This window comes from Paramisgurnus dabryanus, chromosome 23 (assembly GCF_030506205.2).
Source record: "Paramisgurnus dabryanus chromosome 23, PD_genome_1.1, whole genome shotgun sequence".
Lineage (NCBI taxonomy): Eukaryota > Metazoa > Chordata > Actinopteri > Cypriniformes > Cobitidae > Paramisgurnus > Paramisgurnus dabryanus.
In genome coordinates, this window is record NC_133359.1 from 29765344 (window position 1) to 29786788 (window position 21445).

General features: G+C 38.1%; 1 protein-coding gene across 1 annotated transcript in view; it reads left to right on the forward strand.

The window, feature by feature from the left end:
• znf276 (zinc finger protein 276) overlaps positions 1-21072 on the forward strand; it is a 39437-nt gene extending 18365 nt beyond the window's left edge. The window contains exons 6-11 of the mRNA XM_065291160.2: positions 4991-5077; positions 8321-8425; positions 9967-10042; positions 10134-10251; positions 20279-20378; positions 20452-21072. Coding sequence (XP_065147232.1) covers positions 4991-5077; positions 8321-8425; positions 9967-10042; positions 10134-10251; positions 20279-20378; positions 20452-20773 — 808 coding nt within the window. The 3' untranslated portion in view covers positions 20774-21072. The remainder of the gene's footprint in view (positions 1-4990; positions 5078-8320; positions 8426-9966; positions 10043-10133; positions 10252-20278; positions 20379-20451) is intronic.
• Positions 21073-21445: the final 373 nt, after the last annotated feature.

Consider the following 21445-nt stretch of genomic DNA (forward strand, 5'->3'; position numbering starts at 1 on the left):
CATCCCTAGCAAAAGCAATGAAAAAATGAACAATGTGCAATGTCCTTTGCCTGTGATCCATCAAAGCACACAGATTTATGTTAAACATGGAAAAAGTCTGATTTTATGATATGTCCGCTTAAAATCACATACATCCATAAATGTTGCTTAGACACTCCTTTTTCATCGACGCGAGGAAAAATATCCCAGGGGCTGTTACACTTGGTATTAAGATGTGTTTTCGTCAATCATATCATAAGTGGACGAGAGCGGCACATTACGTTTACACTTGGTGTTTAAATCCGTCTCTTTTTGTCCATTTTCGACCGCTTCTCTCCAGATTACTGAGGGGATGGTCTGTGGACGAGTCCCTCTCCTGTCATTTAATCATGAGCGGGAGTAATGACGGGTTTAAATGGACGCAAATTAATATTATGTCAGAGTCCAACGCTTATGTTTTAAGTAAACATGTTACATGTCCGTGTATATGTAAGAGCTTTCTCTGATATTGGTGAAATAAGATCGCTCAGCTTTCACACGCTTGTAAAATGAAACGAAAGACGCGCAGATCAGTTTTATAAATGAAAGGCTAAAAATAGGGCTGTCACCGTGTGTTTGTGCTAGAGGTCAGAGAAGATGAAAAACATTTATCTCAGTACCTCAGATTACATAAATGGGCGGAGAGACGGCGTGTGGCTGTTCGAACACATTAAACCACATGCATGTTTACCCTAACAAGTGTTATGCATAATCATGCTATAGTTAGCCAGGGAACTATAAAACTTCAAGTTTACAACATAGACTGTATAGATGTAAACGAATATGCTGAATTACCTGTGGAGAAGATATAAAGTGCAACTTCTGTCTCCCTTGAGTCCCATCTTGGAAAACTAACATTACTCCAATATTGACTTTCGTCTTCTTGTTTTTCCTGTCCTTTCATTAACTTATTCTAACTTATAAATAAAAAAAATCACTTCAGCTTTTGAAATAGTTGTTTTGACGACTTTGAGCAGGAAATTCTCATTAAGACTGTCTTGATGACGTATACCGCCTACACATGCAACCTCGGGAGGCTTCAGCTAGCGGCCGGCGTGAGTGTAGTCTGAAAGCGTGAAAGGCGGAGCTTGAATTTCAGGAACTTCCCTTGTCGGCGAATGTATTTCAAAGATTGAGGCACAACATGGATGCGCCAGTCGAGCGACTCGACCGTATGTATTTTAAATAGCAGACGCTACACTTACGAAAATACTTTGATTAGTGGGTGGAAGTAATTACACATGAATGAGCACATACTTTTGAAAGAAAACATGGGTTTTTGCTAAGAATTAACTCAAAAAAGTACACAGTGGAGCTTTAATAAAAAATAAACAAAAACTAAGCAGCATTACAAGGCAAGGCAAGTTTATTTGTATAGCACATTTCATACACAGAGGTCATTCAAAGTGCTTTACATAGAAATTAGAAAACAAAAAATAAAAGATACATGAATTTAAAATATCAATTAAAAGAAAATAAATGTGATTTTAATAAAAACTGTTTAAATGTGTGAAAAAGAATAAAACAGGAATACAAGTATAAAAAAACAAGAGAAATAAAAGAATTAAAATAGTGCATATAAAATATAGTGCAATCAGTTCGGACCCAGCATAGTGCTCATTCAGTAAATGCATAGCTAAACAGATGTGTTTTGAGTCTGGATTTGAATGTGACTACTGTTGGAGCACATCTGATCTCCTCTGGAAGCTGGTTCCAGCTGCGACTGGCATATTAGCTAAAAGCTGACTCTCCTTGCTTTGATTGAACCCTTGGTATTTCTAGCTGATGTGATCCTAATGATCTGAGTGATCTGTTGGGTTTATATTCAATGAGCATATCAGCAATGTATTGAGGTCATAGTCCATTGAATAGATTTATATACCATTAATAATACTTTAAAATCTATCCTAAATGTAACTGATAGCCAGTGTAGAGACTTGAGGACTGGTGTGATATGTTCATAATTTCTGGTTCTGCTCAGAATCCTGGCAGCAGCGTTCTGAATGAGCTGAAGCTGTCTAATGGTCTTTTTGGGAAGGCCAGTGAGGAGGCCATTACAATAATCCACCCTGCTGGTGATGAAAGCATGCACATGTTTCTCTAAGTCTTGTCTGGAAACAAAGCATCTAATTCTTGCGATATTTTTGAGGTGATAATATGCTGATTTAGTTATTGCTTTGACATGACTACTGAAACTAAGATCAGACCCCAGAATCACACCAGGATTCCTGACTTGATTTTTAGTTGTTTGACCCCTAGTGTCAAGGTATGCATTCACCTTGAGGACTTCATCTTTGTTTCCAAACGCAATGACTTCAGTTTTCTCTATGTTTAACTGACGAAAGTTATGTCACATCCAACTGTTAACTTCAATGCATTTGCACAGGGAGTCAGTGGGGCTGTAGTCATTAGGGGATAGAGCTAAGTAGATCTGAGTGTCGTCTGCATAACTGTGATAGGCAATTTGGTTCTCTCTCATTATTTGGCTTAATGGGAGCATATACAGGTTGAACAGAAGTGGCGCAAGAATTGAGCCTTGCGGGACTCTGCATGTCATGGATGTCCACTTAGATTTATGGCCACCTATACTTACATAATAACCTCCCCCTTCTAAGTATGACCTGAACCATTTTAGGACCATCCCAGAAAGCCCGACCCAGTCTTCCGGCCTGTCAAGAAGTATGTTGTGATCGACAGTGTCAAAAGCAGCACTGAGGTCGAGTAGCACCAGCACTGATAGTTTGCCTGTGTCTGTATTGAGGCGAATATCATTTCTTATCTTTATGAGCACTGTCTCTGTACTGTGGTGTGGTCGGAAACCAGATTGAAAAATGTCAAAGTAACCATTAGAAATTAAGAATTTGTTCAGCTGATTGAAAACAACTCTTTCAATGATCTTGCCTATGAAAGGAAGATTTGAGATTGGTCTGTAGTTGCTCAACACAGTGTTATCCTCTTTTTTAGGAGGGGCTTAACAGCTGCCGTTTTAAGCGACTTTGGAAAAGTCTGAGAGTTAAGTGATGAATTTACCACTTCTAGGAGATCTGCTTCTAAACAGTTAAAGACACTTTTGAAAAAAGATGTTGGGAGTGTGTCAAGGGCACAGGTTGATGTTTTAAGATGCTGTACTGTTTCTTCCAAAATTTTACCATCAAATGCTTCGAAATCAGACATCGTAACTACTTTCAGATGTTGTGGTCTGACTTGTCTGACCCCGGCACAGATCAACGATGTGCTGATCACCTTTCTGATAATATAGATTTTCTCAGAGAAGAAGTAAGCAAACTCTCTACATTTGCTGTCTGAGAGCATTTCACTTGGAATGTGACTGGGGGGGGGGGTTGTTAGTCTCTCTATAGTAGCAAAAAGAGTGCGTGTGTTATTTATGTTGTTGTTTATTATATTTGAAAAGAAAGTCCGTCTAGCTTTGCCTAGTTCCACACTGAAAGCACGAAGGCTGTCTTTATAGATATTTTAATGGACTACAAGTTTTGTTTCTGCCACATGTGTTCAGCTTTTCTGCATTGTGTCTCTTCATATTCTGCACCGTTGTTGAGTTTCGCCAAGGTGATTTTTGCCTGCCATTCTTCTTCCTAACTTTTACAGGAGCAATATCATCGATTGCACTCTTAACTTTTGAATTAAAGGAATCAAGGAGAAAATCAAAAGAGTCTTCAGATATGCTTGGTGTTAAAGATATAGACTTCATAAATAGCACACTGGTGTTCTCATTTAAGCATCTCTTTTTGACAGACAGAGATCTAGTTTCAATAGTAGGAGAGATCAATATATCAAAGAAAATACAGAAATGATCAGACAGTGCTACATCCTTAATAAATGTTTGCACCCTTACTGATAATTAAATCAAGAGTGTGTCCAAGATTGTGTGTGGGTCCATGTACATGTTGAGTCAGATCAAAAGTATTTAAAACAGCTGTGACATCTTTTGCCATAATGCTTTCTGACTTATCTTTGTGAATGTTAAAATCTCCAGCAATAGCAAAACAGTCAAATTCTGAGGAAATCGTTGATAACAGTTCTGTAAAGTCCTCAACAAATGCTGGAGAGTATTTTGGGGGCCTGTAAATAATGATAAGTAGAATGTGTGGGGTACCTTTCAACACAATACCTAGATATTCAAAAGACTGGTAATTCCCAAATGACACTTGCTTACATTGATAGACATCTTTAAAAAGAGCAGCTACACCTCCACCTCTCGTAGCATTACAGACAAAATACTTTTTAGTATTAAACTTCTGCAGTATTATGAGCTTCTTTTTTAAACAGACTAAAAGTCTATAGTACCTAAAAGTGTTACTATAATAACACTATTTATTATCACTATCCTGACTCCTAAGCTTTATTCTAAGAAAAATAAATCATCACATTACTGTAATTATATTGGTAACACGTTATAATAAGGGTCCATGAATCATAATCAACTTAGGGGTGTAACGGTTCTTGGTAAAGAATTCTTTATCTAGAAAAAATGTTAACAGTTACAGTCATCAAAGAGCTTACCTATTAGCTTGAAGAATTGGTATTAGGCATTGGTATCTGCCGATAATGACGACAAGAAATCGGTACCCAGCAGGGCTCAACATAAAGGACTGCCAAGCGCGAGAGGCGTTCGGGCCAGTAAAAAGTATTGTCACTTGCCCAATCGGGCCAGTGCTTGCACCTTCAGTCACTAAAATATTTTTTAATAACAGTTTGCTGTCATTTTACAGGTAAAGCAGTTGGGAGACGTTTTTCATTGGAACATGTCTGTTGTATATGTATACAGATATATTTGACTTTTGAATTATTATTTAAAAAAATGTGATACTGACATTTTTTTATTGGGGCCAGTGAAAATGTTGGTAGGGCAAGTGAATCACTTTTGCCATGTTTTCACCGCAAATGCTAGAATAAGCCTGTAACACTAATCAAGAGGTTGAATTTATGATGTTTGTTTGTTTGTTTGTTTCAGAAACTGCTTGAGTGAGGATGATGAGTGTGAAGACAGGAGGAAGAGTGGCTCATCTGAGGAGAGCTCTGATCTGAGCCTTGATAAATGGTAATAGCTGTGATGAATGTATAGATGCAGCTACATCACTGTACATGCCCTGTACATCAAAGCAAAATGTATGTTATGTGAGGGACATGACAGTATAGAGGCAGTAATATTTCATCTTTTAACCCCCAGGGGTCAACTTAATTGCCGGCGATTACACTTCATTTTGTTCTTATCAGTGCAAAAGAGACTCAAAATACTCTAATTTTGGACATAAAAATATACAGTTATACATGATTCAAAACTTTAAAAAAAAATTTGTATCCACTCATAATACAAACAAAATGTTGTTCTTTTTGCAAATGAAGAAAACGCATATGCATGTTCTGCTCTTTCTCTTAGTGAAGTCCTTTCTAAAAAGTGTTGCAGAGTGAACTATAACTTAGCAGATAGCTGTCAGACAAACAAAAGATAAATGTCTACATAATGCTTAGAATGTTTAATTTTAAATAATGTAAGTGAAATCGAAAACAAATATTCTCACTTTATGTAATCTGTATGGTAACAACAGGAGAGGATCTTTCTTTTCACACTTTATTACCTGAGATAACATGAGTTGGGTGATCCATATGCATGGCACATGCCCTGCCATCAGGGGACAGTCATTGGCATAAAAAGCCTCCAGTTTCTCTATTCAGTGCAGTGAATGCATGTATTAGACTAGACTCTGATTTAGAATAGGGCTGGACCAGAATTTTTGATCATTCAAATATTCGTTCGGTAGCTTGGCATTCGATTTTCAATTTCATTTGACGGATTGTCATTTTCCGTCATGAACATTTTTCCGCCATCTGTCACTAATGATTGTAACAAATCAGATGTGTTGTTCTTCAACACAAGCCTAGCAGTATCTGTAGAGCTGGCCCCAGCTGAATAAGCTGCTTTTTATGTGAATTTTTCAGGGTACTCCGGTTCAACCTTAACAAAACTAACGAATTTTGCGGACATTACACCAATGAAAAAAAATAAATAGCATACTAAAGAAAAACATTTAACACTTTGTAAAAAAAATATTTTTTATTTTTTATAGGGCCAGCAGAGAAGGCCCTGCTGGTCCTGACGGCCCACCACTGCGTAAAACCTACTTTTGCAAACTCATCCTTGAGCTTTTGCCCGATTGTAAAGAAAATCGGTATGTAGCATCTATAGACCCTCAATGCAAAAAGTTATGGAATTCATGTCGATTCGTCAATCCGCAGCAAAATAGTGCTTAAAAAACTTGCCCGAATATCTCCATGAGTGTTATTCCGATCGACTCGAAAATGCCTTAGGAAAAACATTACATTACCTTCTGAACAAAAAACTCTATTGGTGCTATATTAAAATTTTCATCAGAAATGGCCGAAATTTGCAAAAAACTAAAAATTACCTTTAAATTTTGTGTTTTTTTACACACAATTGGATATAACTTCACACTGAAAAGAGATTTTTTTCACCAGATTTGATAGGCTGATGTATGACCACAGTCTGAGGCTACACAAAAAAATTTGTATGCTTGCACCACTAGTTGACCCTATAATTAAACAAAACCTCTGAAATTAAGCAACCCTATGGTCATACAACTGTTTTTTCACTAAACTAAAGTGTATAGTCATAAAACTAACTAGATGCAACACAGTTATGATCTGAGGGTGCATGCACAATTTTGTCATTGCGCCACCTAGTGGTTTTGAGAGTGGAATATGGTATTTTTTGCCTAAAACTACTGCTACAGTACAACTAAAACCTTAAGTCATCATGGATTAAGCCTTGAATGGTTTGAAGTATAATCATTGGTGCATTCCAATTCACTCCCTAGCAACCAATGAGAATACCTTATCAACCATTTTTGCAAGAGGTATATTTCTGCATAAGAACATCGTAAAGACATGGGGGTGGGCTCTTTTGACTCATGACACCTAACATTTTGTTAGCTTAGTATTGCCACTGCAAGCACCACTCACATTTTCGTCAGTGTTCTAGTTGTCAATGCTCTTCAAGAAGAGAGGGAGAGATTTCACTGAATGAGAACACAGCTTTTTTGCTGATAACTGTTATATTTTGTCGAAATCAAGAGATTTTCCTAGGTGCTTTAAACTGCTCATCTGAACTCAACTTTACTTTCTCCTGTGCCCTTTTTGGCTTGAACCCGGCAATTGCTGCTTGCAGCTATATTTATTGTTTATTTTGATCTTCTTTTGTTTAACCTTTTCCCCAACATTGATGAGTTATCTTGTCAATTAAGAGTAACTGCTTCCCTGCTAATGATGAGCTTTTACGGCAATCCATATTTCTGCTATGATTCACTAGATGGTGCTTTTTCCCAACTTATAAAACACTGAACCATCCTCTGATCCAAAACCCGTAAAAACTGTGTATGTTTTAATCATCCCTAGGGCTGGACAATAATTTGAATATCAATATATTTCATAGTGTATTTTTTATTTATGTATTTTTCAATAACGGTGATATGGTTTCTAAACACATTTCCGATATTTTGATATACATTACACCGTTTACACGGCACGTCTAAAAACGCGCGTTAAATGCTGGTTAGTGCGCACCGTAGTTCTTTTGTGTCATCTTTCAGAGCTAAGCAACCATTAGCCTGTCCAACTTATGTAACATTAAATAGTACTACAATTTAAAAGAGTCTCTTTTATCTGGGCTATTTATTCATATTTTCCACATATTTCTATAATAACTTATTAATCAAAACTATGTAACTATGAAAGTCAATACTGTGACTAAAGAAAACCATTAGTTAAAGACCCCTGCATTATAGCATTTATCACTGACTGATGTTTAGGTGCACCTTATTAATATTCCTGGTGAGCCTTAAAGTCTTATGTTTATTTAACAGTGAGTTTACATTTAACAATCATTACATTTAATTCTATATGAAGGCTTAATACAAATTAAAGGTGAACAACAATTTATTAGTAAATTTGTGGCAATATTGTCCAGCTCTAGTTATCCCTCTGAATCTGATCTCTTACAAAAGTTCGAAATCGATAAAAAAAAAGACACAACCTTTTACTTAGAATTAAAAAATGGAATCATTGATGCTGCCAGGCCCCATGTTACGTCCGGTCGGCTTGCCAAGCGGGAAAAATACACATGTTGAGTGCTGCGAGTAAACCTGCGAGATCGAACCGTGACATTAGAAGCGAAAATGTAATTGAATCGAGGATTTGGAGAATCGTGAGACACCTTATAATGTATGTTTATATTAGTGTGAATGATACAGCCCTTTCACCCTCACAGTTCTTCAGAGGAGAACAACAGCAAAGAGCACAAGACAGTGGAACCTAAAACCAGGAGGAAACCTGGACCAAAGCCCGGTTGGAAGAAAAACATCAAAGCAGAAAGGTAAAATAGTGTTTGATATTATGGAAATAATTATCCTCAGTGGCAATGTTATGGCATCTTTTTTTTAGTTATTAATTTGGTATGCAAACAATGTTTCTTCATGGATCTTTTGACATCTAAACATCACTGGTATGTTTTTCATTTAATAAACTTTAATACATTTTATCTGGTATAAAAAACGGTTTCTCAATTCCCAACTCTACTTCTGCTGTTAAACATGAACCAAGCAATCTCAAGTGCAGATAACTGATCTTTAGTATCCATTTGCTTCTGAATCAGTTTTGCTAGAAACACGTTTTAAAAATGTTTAAACAGCAATGCATAATGCTGTACGTGCTGATAAAGCACTACTCTTTTTCTATGATCAGGTTTCTCTTTTAGGTCAACTGTCATGATGGTTGAGCAACAGGTTTTAAAGTCTTGTTGAGCTGGGCATTGGTTTTAGGACAACTTTTATGAATGGTTTTGGTCCACTTCAAATGTTGACTAGTGTATTTCACTATATCACAACTGTTTGGTATAGGAAATTCGACTAAGCATAACATTACAAAACAATTCTGCATCATGTTTGTTGTACAGTTCTGTTCACGTAGGTCTTGCAGTTTACCGCCACCAGTTTTGTTATGAAATGTGATTGTATATAAAATTTAAATAACTAAACTGCAAGATAACAAAATGTGGGCTTCCTCTTTGAATACACATGTGGGAGAGAAAGTGAGAGAGGGTGTTTTTATCAGGTCAACTGATCAAAGCATCATGGGTTCCATTTATGGGCATCGGAAGCCAAAAAAATGTGGGTGTGTCCAAAACATTTACTGGAGTAGATGCCATTTTCTCATATTCTGGCAGGAATATAAGTGCTCACTTAACCCATTGTAATGTTAAGTCTGTGTTTTTATTCGGAGTCGTTTGGTGCGTGATAACACACAGCCCTCTCACATCCCATCAAGTTGTTATAATGTGAGTGCGCCCTATCAGTAAAGCTCAAGTACCCCTTCATACTTTTCCTTTCAGATGCAACATAAATGGGAGGACAGTATTTAAATTAAGTTTGCCAAAGGAACATATTTTTCAAAAATATAATTTGCCAAGCCATGCTATGTTTATTTTGCTGTAGAAAAGAGGAGTCAAAAGGTAAAAAAAACATGGTATGCTTTGTTAAAAAGGTCTATTTTTGAATCAATGCATTTTGGACAGTCCCTCATTAACACATGCCTTTTATAGTTGTAATCACCTCCACACACTCGCATTCTCTTCTGCCAACAGCTGAACCAACCCTAAATCCTCCACTGTTCACAGACCTGCATTCTTCACTAAAGTATTGATGTGTTTTTGTTTTGGATGTATTTAGATGCAACAGTAAAGTCATAATGTACATGAAGGGAAGTTACAGTATAATTTTAGCAATTTTCCTTTTGGAAGTGAGGATTTTTTTGAAGTCTGAAAGCAATTTTTGTAATAACCTCTAATATGTCACAAAAATGTTATGTGGAGGTGCCATTTAGTGGGATTCAGTAAACACACTGCTGCTTTTCAATTAGGGAGGAGCTGCCCACCATCTACAAATGTCCTCATCAGGGCTGTACAGCAGTGTATAGAGGAGCTGATGGCATGAAGGTATTATAAGACCACCACCATCATGTCATCATCATCATTATAATCTTCATGCATGTTTCTGCAGTGAACTTACTTAATGTGTCTGACTCAGAAACACATCAAGGAGCATCACGAGGAAGTTCGGGAAAGACCATGTCCACATCCAGGGTGCAACAAGGTCTTTATGATTGACAGATATCTGCAGAGACACGTCAAACTCATTCACACAGGTACAAGAGCACCTGAGGAATATGGGCTTTCTGTATTTTGTATGCTTTAAGTACAGCAGATTTTCTCAGCTATCAGTGGGCTGAACTGTGTATATAAGAGTGTTTGTTAGGCACAATTCAAGACTCTTTCTCCTCATGATATATTGTACACAAGATCAGACAGTTACACAGACGAAACTCAACCAGCAGATTGTACAGAATAATTAAGAGTAAAATCAGCATCTGCTAGCATTTGACTGGGACAATATCTCTCTTATAATACTGGACTTTAATGCATCTTCTGACACTATAGATCATCTAATGCAGGGGTTCTCAACCTTTTACCTGCAGCCTTATTCGGCGCTGGTCACAGACCTGTCTGTCCGGCTGTGGGGTACAAAGCTGCGAAGGCGAGGGATTTGGGTAATGGGTGGTGATTGCATATATATATGTGTGTGTGTGTAAGAGTTTGTGTGTGTGTAGGCCTTACAGGTGTCTGTGGGAGAGGGGTTAGGGAATGCAAGAGCATCTCGCTGCAGTGCTCTTCCAAGGGAGTTGTTGTTTCAGCAGCGGCCTTGGCCAAGGCAAGTGCTGGATAAAGGGGGCCGAAAGCAGATAAGATTGGAATTATTTGGTCTTGGGGCGAGTAGCCTTATTCCTTTACAGGACTACTCTCTTAATCCATTCTGGTCCATCAGCTTTTTCAAATCTGTGAGCATCTCCTTGATGTTATTCATATTGCGGGTCATTTCCAAGTTGTTATCCAAAATGCGGTTAATAGTCCCAGCCTAAGTGCTGACCGCTCTGCCCACTGCTTCAATCATCCCGGGCAGCTTTTTTTGGCTTTGGGCAGCTGTCCCCATCTTCTTAATTTTTCGCTAAACCAGGACAAAGCCTAATCCAGTCAGCAAACCCCATGTTATCATGGTTCCGAATATATAGATATCTTCAATGTCCTCCACGGAAAGAGCCGCCAGACGCATGACCCGCCACCTCTCCCATGCGTCCATCGTGTAGCCAGCTGCGAACGTTCCAGCAGGGCAGACAGGTTCCCCCAAACCTAAGCTTCTTGTCGAGAAGATAGTGTCAGTTGCGTTGAGAGACCAGTTGATAAAATCCATGATTTTTAGTTTCGAGAGCAGTGCGGAGAGAGTCTCTCAAAGTTAAGACACAAGACTATACGACATGAGAGGAGCAAAGCAGGGAAGTTTACAGGGAGGAGAGGAGATAAAATACGACCACCTTCGCTGAGGGCCTGAGCTGAGAGAGCTGGTTTTACCTGGTTTAGATATTATTTACATAAACAAAGTGTTAATGACTGGATAAATGAGGAAAATACTAGGGATGTCCCGATCCGATCACGTGATCGGAAATCGGCCCTGATCACGTGGTTCCTGACTCGATCGGAATCGGTTATTACCTTCCGATCAGGACTCCGATACATATGCAGGGTTTAAATTGGGCCAGGACCATCTGGGGCTAAGCCCCGGTACACAGACTGAAGGTCTCGCTCTGCTCCACGCCAGTGTATGCGCTGCGCTGGTACGTGTGAACTGACGCAAATAATGACATGTTTTCATTCATAGGCTTCACACACGACAAAACCGGGTTTTTACTGCTCATTTAAACGACGCGTCGATCGTTTTTGTCACTATGTGCTCAGTTAATCTACATCACTACGCAGCTCCGTGTCAGAACCTCAAGAACGCGCATATGCGCAGGAGGATCACATTACACATTGTAGAGACGAGAGATAGAGAGAGAGAGAGGTAAGAATGGTGCACACGTCGAAAAAAATTGATACAAGTCTAGAAACAAAGTATTAAAGTATCTATAGCCATGTTAACTAGATAACTGGATACAACTTATTGTATAGTTTAAAGGTGACATAGAATGATTGAACAGAGTATTTATCCTTGCTCTGTGATGTGACATGTACACAAATATTTTTGTTTGGGTCTGTAATGCCTTAGAAGCTTCCTAAAAACCTCTCTCAGATAGCTCTATTAGGGTGGGGGATTTTAAACAAGTGGTTTTGCACCTATTTGGCTCCCCCTACTGGCTTAACTTGCAATCTCATTATTGATTGGCTGACTTTGCTGCCACTCAAAAAATGTAGCCAATTATTTTAAAGTGGAGGGGCAGTTAGATGCCTGTGATGTCATAAGCATCAGTTTTTCAGATTGGGCCGTTTTCTGGCTGACATTTCTAAAAGAGGAATTTCTATGAGACTGAGATGTTTAGCATGTTTAGCACTTTTTGTATGTTTGTGAATGTTGGTAGACTACCATTATTCAACAAAGACAAGGTAAAAATGGTTTTTCATTCTCTGTCCCCTTTAATAAGATGATGTATTTTGATTATACAAGTCATTTAAGACCTAACTAGTGATTGTTTAACTAACTCCTCCTTCTTCATTTTTTCGTACGTTATCGGAAAGATTCGGTAAAGCTAATCTTTCTTTTATAAATCTGATTAAACTAAAGACTCTTCAGAGATATAAAGGATGTCATACTACTCCATAGGTACTCCAGATTAATATCAGAAATGCAGAAACAGCGTGTGTTACGTGAGCTTTAAAGTTCAGGTTTAAAGTTTGGGTCAACATGTGGCACAGCTTTAAAGCTGAAACTTATAAAATCTTATCAGAGGTCCAAAATGTCATTGAAACACACCAGTGGCTTTGCTGTCATCAGGATTAAACATGTTACCCCTTGAACCCTCCCTCCTAACAGACCACCCCCACAAAACAAATCCCAATTTAACCCCCTGTACATATATACTATATATATTCTCATTATTTTTTAACACAGCAATAGTTATGCGCTGGCACAGAGTTAGACTCTTTTGACTCCACACAGAAACAGCAATGCGTGTGGCATGACATAAGGAACATCCTGGAACTGTTTTTTCGCTCTTCTTTATTATTTTTTTATGTATTATAGAAGTATCGGATCGGGACTCTGTATCGGCAGATACTAAAAATCAAATGACTCGGACTCGAGGGCAAAAAAACCTGATCGGGACATCCCTAGAAAATACATACATTTGGGTTAAATATGTTAAATACGGTGCACCACAGAGATCAGTTTTAGGCTCTATCCTTTTCTCGCTATACATGCTGCTTCTAGGAGACATTATAAGAAAACATAACATCGGTTTTTATTGTTAAGCTGATAATACCCAGCTTTACATCTCTTTAGAAAGTTGAAACACACACCATTTTCTAAGCTGAAAGACTATTAATAATATCAAAGATGACCAGTAATTTCTTTCAGCTTAATTCTAATCATTTCTTTAAAGATAAGAAATTAGTTGATTCTATGATTAAGAACCTCAGTGTGATGTTAAAAAGCAATTTAGACTGTCATGTAATACAGCCACAATTTCAGTGTATGTTGCAGGCATCTCATTCTTAAAATGGATGCTGCTTCTTCAGATACTGAGAAGTGTATTTATGAGAGATGCACTCTTGAGCAAACTAATGTGTCCCATATTAACACTTACCATTTGACCTGGTAGAAGACCAGTGATGTGATGACAAAATAACCAGGATGTACAGTTGCAAGAAAAAGTATGTGAACCCCTAGGAATGAACTGGTTTTCTACAGTGATTTGCCATAAAATGTTATCTGATCCTCATCTAGGTCATAACAATAAACAAACACGATGTGCATAAGCTCACAAGACATAAATAATTCCAGTTTCTTGTGTCTTTTTTGGAAACACCCATTAAACATTCACAGTGCTGGAGGAAAATTTAAGTGAGCCCATGGACTAATTACTTTATTGAAAGCTTTTTTTGTTAGAAGCTGGCAAACTGGAGTCCAATTAATAAAAGGAGTTTAAATGTGTGGTTTAGTGCAACTTTGATTGATATTAAGACACTCACACATTTTAAGATTGCTGTCCTTAAGAAGCATCAGCTCTTCTGAACCATGCTCTTATAAAGATATCTGATCAAGAGATATTGCACTCCATAAGGCTGAAAAGGGATACAAAACAATCTCAAAATGTTTAGACCTCCATCAGTCTACACTTAGACAAATTTTCTATAAATGGAGACAGTTAAATACTGTAGCTACCCTTCCTAGAAGTGGGCGCACAGTCAAGATGACTCCTAAGACACCATGCAGAATACTCAATAAAGTAAAGAAGAACCCACGAGTAACAGCTAAAGGCTTGAAGACATCATTGGAACGGGCACACAGCTCTGTTCATGAGTCTACCATACGCAAGTCTTTGGACAGGCACGGTGTCTATGACAGTACACCACGGAGGAAGCCGCTGCTCTCCGAAAAACATTGCTGTGAGCCTGAAGTTTGCAAAAGACCTTAACCTGTGGAATGACCTCAAGAGAGCGGTTCACACCAGACATCCTACAAATGTGTCTGAGTTAAAGCAGTTTTGTAAAGGGGAATGAGCAAAAATTGCTTCTGAACGATGCGCAGGTCTGATTCAGAACTACTGAGAGCACTTGCTTGAAGTATTTGCTGCCAAATGAGGCTCAACAAGCTGTTAAATCCAAGCGTTCACTCACATTTTCCTCCAGCACTATGAATGTTTAATGGGGGTTAATCTTTGAGTATCTGCCGATACCGAGTCCCGATCCGATACTATAATACATAAAAAAGAATAAAGAAGAGCGAAAAAACAGAACCATGATGTTTCTTATGTCATGCCACATGCATTGCTGTTTCTGTGTGGAGTCAAAAGAGTCTAACTCTGTGCCAGCGCATAACTATTGATGTGTTAAAAAATAATGAATATATACTATATATGTTCAGGGGTTAAATTGGGATTTGTTTTGTGGGGATGCTCTGTTAGGAGGGAGGGTTCGAGGGGTAACATGTTTAATCCTGATGACAGCAAAGCCACTGGTGTGTTTCAATGACATTTTGGACCTCTGATAGGGCTGGGTACCAAACGTCGATACATTTATGGTATCGAATGAAAAACTTTGATACTTTGAGTATCAAAAAATTATATCTTTCGATGCCAAATTTCGATTCCAAAAGCGGCTGTGTCTGTGAGCCTGTACTTGCGTGTAAGGACCTAAAGCGCCGGCGATTGGCTGTCCACCACCACGTGACGGGGAGGATTTCTGAAAATACTTTCAGGCTGTCCACCTCGCAGTCACCCAACACAAGTGTAGAAAGGATACAATATGAGAAGAAAGTCTTTGTGACAGTCTTACCAATAGAGTTAGCGCAAGCATGGCAGTGTTGTCTCCGTGAAAGGCACGTCAACCAAAACGGCGCTTCTCCTAAAGTGACGAGGGGTTTCAATTTAAAGCACGCGCACAGCCTGTGTCTCTATTGTCTCTGCTTGATTTACTCGCGCCTGGTTCCGCATGGCAAGGCTTTGCGCACGCGTCTCCCACAACAGTCTCAACAAGGTGTTTAAACTTGACCCACGCGCGCAGCTTGTCTCTCTCAATGCTTATGAAATACTCGCGCCTGTCTCTCCGCATCGCAAAGCCTTTATGCCCTCGTCTCGCAAAATGGACGATGCGTTTAAACCTATTTTTTACAGTCTATGGTTTAAACTTGACTCACACGCGCAGCCCAAAGCCTGGCTCGTTATTTAAAACAAACTAAAATTCCATTTAACTGGTTTGCTAATTTCACTTGAATTAAATGCCATTGAACGCATTTTCTACTCCTTTTAAAAATCCCAAATGTATTTAATATTTTGATTATTACGAAGTTGAGTATTGTTTATAAAAAACAAACATGCATACAAATCTTCCCAGTAAAACGCAGTCACCCATTTAAATATTTTAACTTTTTGTTAAAGTTGCAGCTATAATGAACCCACAAATACTGTTAGTCCAAGCTAAATACCATTTTACATTTCATAAAATAAAGCACTGTTAATTATATTCTTAATTTCTTTATTTTTGTTTCCTTATTTGATAAGTGTGTCTGCTGGCTCACCCCTATCCAAAAAGCACAACCAGTTTTAATAATGTTACCCTGAGGGAGAAGTGTTACCAGAATTTGTTTTAATTAAGGTGAAAAATAAAAGTTGTGTGTTTAATGTATTTTTGTTAATGTTTCAATGGATTTTAAAACATGGTATCAAAAAAAGTATCGTTAGGAACCGGCATCGAAACGGAGGTATCTAAATTGGCACCATATCGAAAGATTTTAAACAATACCCAGCCCTAACCTCTGATAGGATTTTAAAAGTTTCAGCTTTAAAGCTGTGCCACAGGTTGACCCAAACTTTAAAACCTGAACTTTAAATTATGCACATCTATGACTCTGACACCCTATATGCATTTGTTGCACATGTCATTATGCACAATTGATCAAACTTTTAAAGGAAGTAATAAGAACCAACCTCCTTGACAAATTTTAGGCATAAGATAGGCTAACCAAAAAGACTCAATTAACAAGAAAAACAACGTACTTATTCAGTAACAAGCTTTATAAATTAGCCATAGAGATTCCCTAAGCTGGTCAGCAGTTAGTTAAACAATCACTATAGTTAGGTTGTAATTTATTTGTATAATCAAAATACATTATTTTATTAAACAATACAATAAGTTGTATCCAGTTATCTAGTTAACATTATGTAATAAGATGATTGATATGGCTATACATACTTTAATACTTTGTTTCTAGACTTGTATTAGGTTTTTTTTGACGTGTGCACCCTTCTTTCCTCTCTCTCTCTATCTCTCATCTCTACAATGTGTAATGTGATCCTCCTGCGCGAATGGGCGTTCTTGAGGTTCTGAATGAGACACGGAGCTGTGTACTGATGTAGATTAACTGAGCACATAGTGACAAAAACGATCGGCGCGTCGTTTAAATGAGCGGTAAAAACCCGGTTTCGTCGTGCATGTGTGAAGCCTATGAATGAAAACACGTTTATTATTCGTGTCAGTTCACACGCACCAGCGCAGCGCGTACACTGGCGCGGAGCAGAGCGTGACCTTCAGTATGTGTGCTGGCCCAATTTAAACCCTGCATATGTATCCGTCTGAAACCACGTGATCGGATCGGGACATCCCTACAAATCACAGTAGAAAACCAGTTTATTCCTAGGGGTTCACATACTTTTTCTTGCCACTGTAATTGTCATTGTCCTGGGAAGCCATCAAAACCACCACAAGGGTCGTGGCGAGATCACCAGTGTGGCATGTTATTCCCAATTCAGCACAATAGTCTATATATGTTTCAGCAGTAACAACAAACAAGCGGTTTTCGTGTATATATATAGTACTTGTAAAGTAGTTTATTTATATAACAAGCAAAATAAACAACACATAGATTACCTTGGAAATTTTTGACGAGGTATTTGTTCAAGAGTTCAGTTTAGCAACATGAACGGTCTGATTGCTTTTGCAGCTGCTATATGCTAATGTACATGTATTTTGCAATAATATCATATATTCAGTTTTTTCATAAACTTTTTCTTTACTGTAAAGCTATACCAATAATAATTGAAAACATTAAATTCTGTTGCTTAAAGGAATACCATATGTAACTGACTTTTGTCCTTTTATGTTATTAACTGTTACTTATACAGGCTAGACCAGGGGTCTCAAACTCAAATTGGCTTGGGGCCATTTCTAAGATTGACATTTAATTGGAGGGCCATTTTAAGGTTAAAAAAGTACAATACTTCTGTAAATTGACTGTTAAAATTCTATTATCTAATGTATAATAAAAGCAGTGGTTTTTATCTTTTAAATATACATTATTTTATATAAGTAAATAATTTCTTAACATTCTCTTAAATAACTAAGGCCTATTAAAACCTTCACTAAACTAACAAATACAATTTCTGTATACATTTATAAACTATTATAAAAAATTACCATCAGTAGGTGTTTGTGTTTTGATTTATTTTGGATTGTTTACAGTCATAGTATTGACTTTATTTTGTTCCATCTTTGTTATTTCACAGTTTTCATAAATTTGCTATTATATGTGGAAAAATATGAATGTGTGAGAACTGACATTGATGAGCGGAGCTTTTCTCCCAAAGTTGAATCTCTTTCAACTCTCGACGCTCAGCGCCGAGCGCGGAAAACTGCAGAGCGCTGGTCTTCAGCGCGGAAAAAAGTTTTTTTGTACACCAAAACTTTTACGCCCGCGGCCGGCGCATGCTTGGCGTTTTTCAAATAAGCCAGCAGCTAGCGGGTTTTTCCGCGCTGAAAACCGGCGCTCGGCGGTTTTTTCGCGCTCGGCCCTGAGAGTCTAGAGTTGAAAGAGATTCAACTTTGGGAGAAAAGCTCCGCTCGTCAATGTCAGTTCTCACACGGCCGCCCAATCACAGTGGAAAAGGGGCGAGACATTACCACAGCAACCAACCGGCTCGCAGTTGAACTACCAAAGTGCTCACCTGAAAAACAGCTGGCATTCGGCGTCCTCAAGGCGTTTTCAGCGCGTTTAAAAGTTTTGGTGTGTCCAGCCCCTAACAACGCAAATTCCGCTCCTGAGAACTTTAGAAAGTGAAGCCGCCTTTCCACTGCACACGACATACGGAAACGACAGTCTGAGTTCTCCCCCTAGTGGCAGTCGTAATGAAGTTTCAGTTTAATCGTATATGGGAAAGAAGCTCATTCCAGTGCAAGAGGCTTCATTCTAATATGTTTACCATGGTGTTATAAATAAATGAACGCAAATGAATGAAACAATAAATAGCTATGCATATATGACAAAGATTGCAAATTGTTTTTTGGAGAGAACATATAAAGACAAGATTAAAATAATAACGTACACAAATAAAATTATTAATGTATTACTTATTAGTAATCAAAAGTGTTTTTTAAGGATTCAAGTGTTACTAATTAAGTTAAACCAAAAGGATTAATCATTTTCACCTCACACACAGTTTGTGATTGGAATACAATGAAAAACATAACTTCCGGTCGGCATATCGCATGCGGTTTAGTCGCACAAGTTCAAATTTTTTACGAATCCAACGCTCAAAACGGATCCGATATTTACGCATCCGTAGATGGTCGGGACCTCACGCAACCCCTTTGCGACTCTCCATGGGAAATGAATGACTTCCGGCTTTTCGGCTATCGTTTGTTGTGTGCAGTGGAAAGGCGGCTTAAGAAACGCCTTGACTCGTTTTAACACGCGTTGTTAGACGCAACATGTGAACGAACCCTTAAACGTTTAATTTTAAGAATGAAATGAATATGAAACAAAGTGAATAAAAATCTTTCTGCGAGCCAGATTATGTTATATTGTTCAAAGGGGCCTGCGGGCCGGGAGTTTGAGACCACTGGGCTAGACACTATCTTTTCCAATATTTTAGATGTTTATTACATTCATATAACATCTTAGGTGAAATGATAGTTGTAAAGATACAGAAGTACAGAAAATGCATTTAATGATTCAAATAAAATACATGCATTGTAAAAAAAAACATTTGTTGGCTCATACTAATAGATTAGAACTCTCCAAGTCAAACCGACCCAAAATACAAACTTGTCTCCCTGCCCCATCTAATACATTCAAGCCAAATCAACCCAACATTTCTGTGCAACCAGGCAACCTCCCCATGATGAGCCAACAAAACCTCTCACACTGGAATTCATATTTATTTCTTAGAGTACTTTACTTTAGTATTTCTCATTGCATTATTCTAAGAATGTAATAAGGCCTTTTTTCAACATTACATTAACACTGCTTTCATTTATTATTAAGGTCCAAAGTTAATTTCATCAGTTTCTCAGTAAGCAAGCCAACAGGGCAACAGTGAAAGAGTTTTTTCAACCCCTTGACCAGAGAGAAAACCCCCTTATAATTAAATCAGGATTAGGTAGGAGGGCCAGTTCTTCGATGCGATGGAGGGTCAGGTGATCACCAGATTACAATGCGATGTGGCAGGATAAAATGTTTTTGTTTGGAAGTATGCATGTGCTATTTTTCCTTCCAAAAATGTGTAAAAACTTATTTTATATAATTCAATGAGATTCAGACTTTTATCCTTGAATCTGTTCAAATTCTTTTTGTACCGCTACCAAGATTTAAGATGACGCAGACTGATTTTTTTCTAATTTCTTTGTTGTTAGAGGTGAGGAATTACATCTGTGACCAGTGCGGTCAGACGTTCAAGCAGAGGAAACATCTGTCTGTGCATCAGATGAGACACTCGGGAGCCAAACCGTTGCAGTGAGTATGAATCTGTTGATTTGAGTTTTTTTATCACAGTGTTTCATCTTCAGAACGTCTCTCTGTGTTTTAGGTGCGAGGTGTGTGGCTTCCAGTGCCGTCAGCGGGCGTCCCTAAAATATCACATGACCAAACACAAGGCAGAGGCTGATCTGGAGTTTGCGTGTGCAATATGTGGCAAGCGTTTTGAGAAAGCTCATAATCTGAACGTGCACATGTCAATGGTTCATCCTCTCATGCAGGGCGGCAGTATCTCCATCCCTCCAGATTCAACAGCAAGCAACCTTTCGACTCCGCTTTCTGACTTCAGACCAGAACAGACGAACTCAAACCCACCAGATATGAACTATGTGCTGGACAGTTTACAGTCCAAACTCGTGGACAATGCCTTGTAATTATTTTTAGATTAAAGGTCAGTATTTCAGACGCCTAATGTGCATCTCATTAAATATTAAGAGATGACAGCTCTGTTTCAAACCCTACAGAGTGGCCTTATCTTGTAAGGCAGTGACCTTAAAGAAAACATACATTTGTATTAGCAGGAAGTCAGTCACACACTCCACACAGTGTAAAGCACACAATTGATCAGTGCTTGAAGTGAGCTGGTACAGGCTATTCAGTTCAGTACCAGACAGTATATGTATGTATTTGTGTATATATTTAATGTTAATAAATTTCATGCAATTGATTTTAATATCTTTGAATTGGTGCCTTTGAATGCAGTAAAGCAGGATATGGATGCAGCGTTTGCCATTTTGTTTTTCTGGTATGAACACACTATTCTTGCACCATCTCCCTCACTTATATCACGCTCAAACTTTGAGTGGTTTGAAATATAATCTTGAATCACATTAAAACTTGATTAAAAAGATAGACCATACCATATTGTTTGTCAACCAAGGGCCGGGTCGTTCACAAATTCTAATGGGGCTCTTAAAATTATTTAAAATAAGTCATCTCAAGACAAAAACATTAAAAGGTAAACAACTAAAATAGTAATATTTTATGAATATACATCTTACTAGTATTCTAATCCGGGCATTCCCAAACTGTGGTCCACGGACCGG